Below are 9,907 nucleotides of genomic sequence, written 5' to 3'. Positions count from 1 at the left end.
CTGGCTGGCCTGCCCTCCCCACCCCAGCGTGGACATACACACCCACAGGGGATAAGCTTCTTCTGCCCGCTTATCTCCTACAGGAATTGGAGCTGCCCGTTTTCTCTCTCTCTCTTCCCCCGTGACCCCCCATCTGGCCCTCCTCCAGGAATAAGATGAGGCAGCTGGCCTGAGCCCCACAGCTCCATCCTTGATGCTCCCTCTGGTGTTTCTTCTTCCCTCCCCTTACTGACTCCTTGCCCTCCTCCCACATCCCCTCTCCCAACTGCCCTGTGCCTCCTGGGGACTGAACTGGATACAGAGCCGGGGGTTCTGTCATAAGGTCGTCACCAGATGGTGTCCCTCAGGGTCACCGTGAAAAGCTGTCCATTGCTGGGATCTTTAATTAGCACAAACCTTCCACCCTCCACCTTGGATATTTTTCTTCTTAGATGCTCCTGAGACCTCAGGCTCTCTATCTTTCCACGTCTGTGGCCCCAGAGACAGGAAGAGGAAGCGATATCAGGTGTCTGGAAAAAATAGCCTTACTATCTGACTCAGGTGTCCTGGCTCCAAGCTCAACCTATTTCAAAAGCCAGGGACTAGATCCCCAAACCCAGAAGCCAGAAGTTCTAGAAGTCTGGGACCCCTTGGACCCACTCTCTCAGATTCAGGATTCCAAGCCTGCAGCCCTCTCTCCCCAAGGACCGGGAAGTTCAGGCCTCCAATCTCCCCCCTTCCCACTCCCCGCCCATAGGACTTAGGGCAGATGTTCACTGTCTGTTGATTTTCAAATCCTCCTGGGCCTGTGTAGGGGTGGGAGAGAGATTGGTGGTTAAATCCACTGACTCTAAGACTTAAGATCAGATTTTCTGACCCCCGGTCATCCTCTCCCAACTGCACCCTGCTGCAGGCAGAGGACCTAGTTGAGTCCCCAACTCTTAAGAAACTCGGAGTTCAGGCCATTGGCTTCGCAGTCATCAGAGGTCTGAATCCCCAGGCTTAGAATCCTGGGCGTCCATGCCCCGCTATTAAGGGACACAAGAATCTGAGCTCAGGAACAACAGAGAACCTGAGTGTGGCTCCCCAGTCCCTACAGGCTCCAGGATGTCAGTCAGATCCACGGTCCTAGGCCCCCGGCCCCGCCCCCCTCTGTCGACTCGGGGTCCCACCCACCTGTCCCGCCAGCTGCGCAGCGCACCGCCAGCCCGCAGCGTGGGAACGCCCCAGCTGGGCGGCATGCAGCCGTCAGGACAAGCTGCGCAGTTCCCAGCCTCCCGGCCTGCCCCAGCCCGGGCACCGCCGCCTCCCAGCCGTCGCCCAGCAACCGCTGCTGAGTGGGGCGAGGGGGGTGGTCCCGGCCTGCGGGGGTCCTGGGACCGGAGGGGCTGAGGGGCCTGGATTCCTGGATCTTAGGACGCTATGGTTTGCAGCGGTAACAAGGCAGGAAGAGGAATATTCTGAATAGGGGTTTTGAGGTGGGGAGAACTGAACCCCCTTTCTCAGAGGTCCCAGCTGCCCCCCCCCAGAGAAACCCTGTGCCCTTTTCCTGACCCTCAGACCCAGGGGAGCCCCGGGCCCCGCCTCCCCAGGGCGCGGAAACTAGCAAGTCCCCAAGGGTTCCCATTTATAGCTCCGTTTCCACTCAGCGAGGTCCCTCCAGGACCCGAGCTGAGCAAGTTTCTTCCACTCCCTCCCCTCCCTCCTCTTCACTCTCAGCCACCCACTAACCCCGACAGGGTACAGGTGTCCAACCCAGCCGGGACTCCTTCCTTCCACCCAGGTGTTCCAGCTCCCAGACCGAAAGGGAGCTGGGGCGTCCACCCGCTGGGGGGATTCTGCCCTGCGTGCCCCCATTCATCCGCGTCTGGGCCGCGGGAGTTTCTCAATGGGAAGAGGGCGGGTCTCCCAGGGGGCGGGGCGGGGCGGGGCGAGTAGGATCAAGCCCTCCCGGATCTTTCCAAGAACCTGCGCGCGGAACTGGCCAGCGTTTCAGAGCCTCGGAACCTGCGGCTAAGCAGATTAGGGGAACTTCAGGCCAGAGAAAGGGGGACCTCTAGCCTGGGGCGAAGAGTCGGGAGCGAAGGGATCTCCAGGCCAGAGTGGTGGGAGGTGTGCTCCCGAGGAAACGGCTGGCAGGAAAGCCAGTGCAGCAAATCGCCTGGACCTTAGGGGACACACGCTCACGATGCTGGTTCCCACGTTCCTGGTCCTCTTCTTCTGCCTCAGAGGGCGTGCAGGTACCGGGAGTGGCGGGGACAGATAAACATAGATGAGAATTCTTTGCCAGCTGCTGCTTTACTGGGGTGGGTGGGCCTGAGGTCTCGTACTCCTAGGTCTGAGGGCGGAGAACTCCGGCTTCTGGATCTGATGAAAGGGCGGGCTGGGGACTGGACTCCCGGGTCCTGAATGAGGAAGTTCTTGAATGTGCCAAGCTCAGCTCTGCTCCCGCCTCACTCCTTTCTCCTAGGCCTGTCACCCCATTTCCTACAACAGCCTGAGGACCTGGTAGTACTTCTGGGGGATGAGGCCCGGCTGCCCTGTGCCCTGGGCGCATACTGGGGGCTGGTTCAGTGGACTAAGGATGGGCTGGCTCTCGGGGGCGAAAGGGACCTGCCAGGTGAGACTGTTCTCCCTATTCAGGGAGGGGTTGGCTCCAGGGTGAGGGTGCTGGGCTTGTGCAAGGACTGAGGTTTCTATTTTGACATTTTTAAGTTGGGGTAGTTAATGCGCTCAGGTAAACATTTGGGAGTCCTGTATTTTCAGCTTTTCTGGAGGTGACTTACAGGGTTTGGAGATTTTAATTTTTATTGTAAAATATTACATAAATGCAGAAAAACACATAAAACATAAATAGAAGGTTTGTCAAATAATTCTACCATAGACATGCGTGTAACCACTACCGAGGTCCATTGCCAGCTCCCAGAAGCCCTCCTCACTCCCTTCCCACTCCCTTCTCACCCAAGAGGTGGCATCTAATTTGACCTTTATGGCGATAGTTTTCTTGATTTTTTTTTAAAAATTTATCACCCCCAAGCTGCAGTGATTCTGGATTGGGAGAGGGTTACTGTTTCTCTGGCCCAGCACCCATGTTTGGTAGTGTTTTTCTGGTATGAGATGTCTAGGAATGGAGGCCTGGGGCCAGGAACTCACAAACATGGTTTGACTGCCTCTTCCCTGACTCCAGGGTGGTCCCGGTACTGGATATCAGGGAATGCAGCCAGTGGCCAGCACGACCTCCACATTAGGCCTGTGGAGCTAGAGGATCAAGCATCGTACGAATGTCAGGCTACACAAGCAGGCCTCCGTTCTCGACCAGCCCAGTTGCATGTGTTGGGTGAGGATCTAGCCCACTCATCCCCAGGGAGCCCTGGGGCACCACCAGTGCTAACTGGGAGTCTGAATCCAGGAGAATGGAAAAATGGCGGGTTAGAGCTGGGAAGATCAGGGTCTCTGGGCCAAGGATCTAGCTCTGACCCCAGATCCACCCCCACAGTGCCGCCAGAAGCTCCCCAGGTGCTGGGCGGCCCTTCTGTGTCTCTGGTTGCTGGGATTCCTGCGAATCTGACCTGTCAGAGCCGTGGGGATGCCCGCCCCACCCCTGAGCTGCTGTGGTTCCGTGATGGGGTCCGGCTGGATGGGGCCACCTTCCACCAGGTCAGGTCCAACACTCTGTGCCAGCCCTTGCTCATTCAGGGAAATTTGGGAGTCCACTCAGACCATAGGCTCATCCAGAAGAGAAAAAGCAATGGGAGGGCAGGGATTCAAAGCCTGGGATCCTTGGTATGTGATTAAGGATAAGGGCTCTAGGGCCAGACTACCTGGGTTCAAATTCTGACCCAACAATTCACCAGTTGATTGATCTTAACCTCTCTGTCCCTCAGTTTACTTATCTGTACAATGGGGTCAATTGTAGTATGCACCTCTAGGGTAGTTGTGCAGATTAAATAAAGTAGTATTTATAAATGCCTAGAAGAGTGCTTGACATAGTAAAGTACTACATAAGGGTAGGTGAAATTATTATTATTCATAACCTGATGAGATTATTATTATTATTCAGACCCTGTTGAAGGAAGGAACCACTGGGTCAGTGGAGAGCATCTTATCCTTGACCCCTTCCAGCCATGATGATGGAGCCACCTTGGTTTGCCGGGCCCGGAGCCAAGCCATGCCCGCAGGAAAGGACACAGCTGTCACACTGAGCCTGCAGTGTGAGTGCAGTTAGATACTGGGCTTTGAGGCTGAGATCCTTGGGGAAAGAGGGGACTGGAACCTGGACTCCGGGATAAGAGGAAGGAGAAGGCTGTGAACCTGAAGTCCCTGAGGGAATTGGGAACTGGAGGCCTAGACTCCTAGTTGAAAGGGAAGGGAGGACTGGGGACTCAAACTCCTGGAGTGAAGGAGCTGAGAATTGGGCTCCTAGGTCGTCAGTGGGGGTATTCCATGTCCTTGCCCATCGCTGACCATTGACTCACCTTCACAGACCCCCCAGTGGTGACTCTGTCTGCAGAACCGCAGACAGTGCAGGAGGGAGAGAAAGTCACTTTCCGATGCCAAGCGACTGCTCAGCCTCCTGTTACCGGCTATAGGTGAGGAGGAAGATCATCTCTTCCCCAGCCTGAAGCATGGGCTTGGGGAGGGCTGGGGCTAGGATGTGAGTAGGTGTGCATGAAGAGCAAGGACAACACTAACAGCCTATCACCGTCGCAGGTGGGCAAAGGGGGGATCCCCGGTGCTTGGGGCCCGCGGGCCAATGTTGGAGGTAGTGGCGGACGCTTCATTCCTGACCGCGCCGGTGTCCTGTGAGGTCAGCAACGCCGTGGGTAGCGCCAACCGCAGCACAGCGCTGGATGTTCAGTGTGAGCCAGGGCGAGGCCGTGCCTGTGTCCAAAGTGGGGCGCGCTGGATGGGCTGGGGGCTATGGTGGGGCGTGGCTGTGACCCGCTGAGGGAGGAGGTGGGGCCAGAATAGGATTTAGGCGGGGTTTGGCAGTGCTGGATCCAAGCCAAAGTGGAGCAGGGACGGGGCGAGGGCGGGGCCCAGGGGTGTGAGTCGGGCATGTGAGCCGGGAGTGTGAGCTGTGGACAGGGGCTTAAACCCAGAGGGCTCTTGTGGGTGTCGTTTCTGAGTAGCTGATCCCGAGTCAGAAGTTGCAGCCCTCCTTGGTCATGTGACCCGCTCAACTCTCTCCTCCAGTCGGGCCGATTCTTCAGGCAAAGCCGAAACCCGTGTCCGTGGACCTCGGGAACGATGCCTTCTTCACCTGTGTCTGGCGCGGAAATCCGCTCCCACGGGTAACCTGGACCCGCCGCGGGGACGCGCAGGTGAGACCCGATCTGGGGCTTGTGGTGGTGGCTGGCAGTGGCACTAATCCTCCCAAGGTCCTGGCCGTGACGCCCCTTCACTATCCCAGGTGCTGGCCTCCGGGCCCACGCTGCGTCTTCCCGCGGTGGGGCCCGAGGATGCAGGCGACTACGTGTGCAAGGCTGAGCCTGGGCTCTCCGGCCTGGGGGGCGGCGCTGCTGAGGCTAGGTTGACTGTGAACGGTGAGAAAGGGGTGCTTTCTAGTGGACCCGACAGGTCCTAGATAAGGAGTGGGCAGAGGGGACGAGGTCTAATGAGAGTGGACATGGTCTTTAGAGGGGAAGCTCAACAGACGGCGGGACCTGGGGATTGCAGCAGGACCTAGCGAAGGCCAGCCCCAGTGGGGTTCCAAATTTGTGGAGAGGCGTGGCCTGGTTCGTTGGGGTTAGTGGGGAGTGCCCAGGCCTGGCCCCGCCCGATTGAGAACGGGCTTGAGGGAGGGCGGGGCCTCTCCTCTGATTGGTCCACAATCTCCAAACCAGCGCCACCAGTAGTGACCGCCCTGCACTCTGCGCCCGCCTTCCTGAGGGGCCCCGCCCGCCTCCAGTGTCTGGTCTTCGCCTCCCCCGCCCCAGAAGCCGTGGTAAGGAAATGTCCCCGCTCTCAAGACTCATCCAAGCCATGATCCTGGACCTCTCAGCCAGACTCCCAAAACTATTGTGACTACCTCTGACATTCCTCACCCCGCCCGCCGCCCCTGCCTGCCCTCCCTAGTCTCCTCAGTGATCTTCCTCTTTTGTGCCCCCAGGTCTGGTCTTGGGATGAGGGCTTCCTGGCAGCGGGATCTCGGGGTAGGTTCCTGGTGGAGACGTTCCCAGCCCCAGAGGGCCGCGGAGGACAAGGTCCAGGCCTGATCTCTGTGCTACACATTTCCGGGACCCAGGAGTCTGACTTTAGCCGGGGCTTCAACTGTAGTGCCCGGAACCGGCTGGGCGAGGGAGGCACCCGGGTCAGCCTGGGCCGTAGAGGTAAGACTCTGGGCCTGAAGACCCCAAATCTGAGGATTTCAAACCTCCAAAATGTGACCATTCCCAAACAGAGGACCCTCAAATGCAGAGACCCCCAAACCTTGGGAGCCTCAATATCATGAGTCCCTTGAATCCTGAGACCCCTAAACAATAAGTTCCCTCGGGTACAGAATCCTAAACTGAAAGACCTCTACACTTAGGTGTTTCAAAGAAGGCAATCTCCAAATATAAAGAATTGCAAAGTAAAAATGCCCTCAAACTCTAAGACTGCCTAAAGTCAGGGAGTTTAAACTTGTAAAACCCCAAGTTCATGAGCCCTTAAACACAGGGATCCCAGGCTACAAAACTTGGGAATCTCCAAACTTGGTGACCTTTGAACCCAGAGGTCCCTACCCAAGCCCTGAGCCCAGTCCGCCAGTTCCTGCTCAGTCTTCTGCTCAGCCTCCTCAGGACACCCCTCTCTTTCCTGCAGACTCGCTGCCCATGGTGAGGATTGTGGCTGGAGTGGCTGCTGTGGCCATGACTCTACTTATGGTCATCACTGGGGTGGTCCTCTGCTGCTGGCGCCACAGCAAGGGTCAGTGCCTGAGCCCCACCCCTGCCCACTGGCGGGCCTGGCCTTGGGATCTGGTCCCAGCCCTGCCTCTCTAGACCTTCCCTTGACTTGGCTCACTTTCAGGACCTGATTCCTCCCTCAAGCTTTAACTCCAACCCCTCAGGGTCACACCCCCTGCCCTCCTAGGCCAGAGTTCTCACTGGTTCCCAGCCTCTCAACCTGATTGTCTCAGTCCTCTCTCTTCCTGCTCACTGGCCTCCACAACCCGTAACCCAGCCCCATTGCTTACCTCTGCCCCCACCCTCAATGTCCCTGGCCTCAGCCTCTTTCTCCAAGCAAAAGAACCTGGTACGAATCCCAGGAAGCAGCGATGCATCCAGTTCAAGGGGCCACGAGGAGGAGGAGACAGGCAACGGTGAGGACCAGGTAAGATGCCAGGGTCCCCAGACCTGACTGTACCTCAATTCTCAAATAGTAATGCAGTCTCAATTGTGGTATCTGTCCTCCCAATCAGGCCCCCCCAACTCAAATAGAACCCCTGGCACAATTATTCCCTAGATCAAATATGTCCCCAGGGCTCCTAGTTGTCCTGAGCCCAGACCCTAGCTCCCAGGTGCCTTTGGTCCCTCCTGCCTGGCCCCAGATGTTCCACTGAGGGTCTGACACTAGGGAAGGAGGATCTTCTACACTCCCTCTCACTAAGTACCCCACTCCAGGGCCCCATCGTGCACACAGACCACAGTGACCTGGTGCTGGATGAGGAGGGGACTCTGGAGGCAAAGGTGAGTGTTGGGAGAGGAGGGGCTCCCTTTTCTGTGTCACTAACTCTCTCTTCACTTCTGTCCCCTCCTTTTTCATTCTGTTGCCCCCAGAGCTGGCACCTCACCCCCTCTGCCCACATCTTGCCACCTCCTGGGCCATCTTATCCACCTCCCCAGTCTCAGTTTGTATATCTGCTGTCTATGCCCACATATCTGCTCCACCCTTGGCCTCCATCCCAGATCAAGATTGACTCTGCCTGTGCTTTCCCATCACAGTCTTGTTTCAGGCCTTCTAGATGCCTCTCCCTGGGTGCTTCTCCTGGTCCCTTTCCACCTTCCAGTTTCCACAGTGACCTCACATCTCCCCAGATCTGCCCTTCCTTTGGGGGCCCATCTCTTTAGGGCCCCATTGACCCCTGTCCCCAGTCCAGAGTCCTTCTCTCTCTTCTCTGTACCTAGTACATTGCTATTCCCCTGGTCTGAAACACTCCTACTCTTCTTCACATACCTACCTAATTCTATCATTCCTCTGGTCTCAGTGCAAACATTTCTTGTTCCAGAAAGCATGCTTCCCTCCTGATCATTCTGTTTCACCTATTAACATCCACAACCACTGTGATCTCAGCTTCTCCGTCCCAGTCTGATCACTATCGCATCACCGTCCCAGTCTCTCTGCCTGAACTTCCCCCATCACAACCCTGACCCTTCCTGGCTCTGTCTGGTGATTCATCATTTCTCCTTTGGCCTGGGATCTCCATGAGGACAGGGCTAGGTCTATCCTTGTGACACATGTCTCCAGCAGCAGCACAGGGGATGACACAGAATCAAAGCCTTGAGCTACTGGGCAAATGAATGAATTAATATCTTGATCTCAATTTCTCTATCTTGTTCCCTTTGCATCCCCTTCCACACCTCCACCCTTCAGCAGGCCTAGATCCCTTTGTCTCTGCCTTTCTCTGCCCATCTCCTTCGAATCCTTTGTTTCTTGTCACTGTTTTTCTCTCTCACTTTGTTCTTCTAGTCTCTATGTCTCTGAGTTTCTGCCTGCTCCCTTTCTGTATCTCCTGATGTCTGGTTCTATCTCAGTGTGTCTCTCCATCAGTGACCCTCGCCTCTCTATACCCTTATATACCTTACCAAATCCCATTTTGTCCTTTCAGGACCCAACCAATGGTTACTACAAGGTCCGAGGAGTCAGTGTGAGCCTGAGCCTTGGAGAAGCCCCTGGAGGAGGCCTCTTCCTACCACCCTCCTCGCCCCTTGGACCACCAGGGACCCCTACCTTCTATGACTTCAACCCACATCTGGGCATGGTCCCCTCCTGCAGACTTTATAGAGCCCAGGCAGGTTATCTCACCACACCCCATCCTCGAGCTTTTACCAGCTACATCAAGCCCACATCCTTTGGACCCCCAGATCTGGCCCCCAGCACTCCCCTCTTCCCATATGCTGCCTTCCCCACACCCAGCCACCCTCGCCTCCAGACTCACGTGTGACATCTCTCCAACTGAAGAGCCCTGGGATCTTCAACTTGCCCTGATGGACTATCCTGACGTCTGAGGAACCAGAGCAAGTTGGCGACCTTACTCTTCCAAAATTGGACATCGAGGAGAGGGAGAGTTCATTACAATTGTCTGGGTCATTGATGAACAGCTCAGCCAAAGGGGATGCCCCAAGTGGGAGCAAAATGGCCACTGTGCCAACCCAATTCCCCTGTGTAAAAGAGATTCGAGATGGCAAATGGGCCCTTTGCAGAGGGATGGGGGACAAGGGGTGGTAGAAATTAGGGGCAGAGAAGGAAGTTGTTTCCAGATACTGACAGAAGATATTTCAAGATGACCACCTGCACTGAGAAGAAAGGCTACATAAGGCAGAATAAGATGGAGGCCCTGTCCTGGCTGTTTCCAAGGGGTACTAGGCTTCACCCATGGAAATGCAGCCAAAATGGCCATTCACTCTCCAGAAACCCAAGATGACAACCATCTTAATTCCTTCTACCTCCCTTAAAGGCCCAGGAAGAACTGGACCCAAGGAGCAAAGACAGGGTGAGAACTGCCATGGCAGGAATGGGAGGGGGTGTTAGAATCTAGGAATAAGAATATTTATGTTTAATTAAAAAAGTCAAGAAGTGAATGTCTTAGAGATTCTCCTGGCATAATTGCCATCCATCAAGAGAGCCATCAAACCTGCCCGAAGGCCCTTCCTCTAGACTATGAAATGGGTATAAGAAAAACTGTGAGCCACCCCCAGCCTTTTATTATCCATTTAGTGCTCTGAGC

General features: G+C 55.9%; 1 protein-coding gene across 2 annotated transcripts; it reads left to right on the top strand.

Annotated features, from left to right (window-relative positions):
• Positions 1 to 2,010: 2,010 nt before the first annotated feature.
• KIRREL2 (kirre like nephrin family adhesion molecule 2) lies at positions 2,011 to 9,751 on the top strand. Of its 2 annotated transcripts, XM_015250268.3 has the most exons (16): positions 2,011 to 2,219; positions 2,450 to 2,599; positions 3,167 to 3,316; positions 3,476 to 3,636; positions 4,040 to 4,190; positions 4,463 to 4,568; positions 4,690 to 4,838; positions 5,176 to 5,303; positions 5,393 to 5,525; positions 5,826 to 5,926; positions 6,092 to 6,311; positions 6,784 to 6,888; positions 7,190 to 7,293; positions 7,584 to 7,649; positions 8,789 to 8,827; positions 9,097 to 9,751. In XM_015250268.3, exons 1-16 carry the CDS (start codon positions 2,168 to 2,170, stop codon positions 9,166 to 9,168), a joined length of 1,887 nt encoding a protein of 628 aa, XP_015105754.1. In that variant the 5' UTR covers positions 2,011 to 2,167; the 3' UTR covers positions 9,169 to 9,751. The 2 variants fall into 2 exon arrangements, with proteins under 2 accessions (XP_015105754.1, XP_031527824.1); XM_031671964.2 differs by having other exon boundaries at positions 8,789 to 9,751.
• The last annotated feature ends 156 nt before the right edge of the window (positions 9,752 to 9,907 follow it).

This window comes from Vicugna pacos, chromosome 9, assembly GCF_048564905.1.
Source record: "Vicugna pacos chromosome 9, VicPac4, whole genome shotgun sequence".
NCBI lineage: Eukaryota > Metazoa > Chordata > Mammalia > Artiodactyla > Camelidae > Vicugna > Vicugna pacos.
Note: the sequence above shows the minus strand (reverse complement) of the source record. Positions and strands in the feature narration are given on the sequence as shown.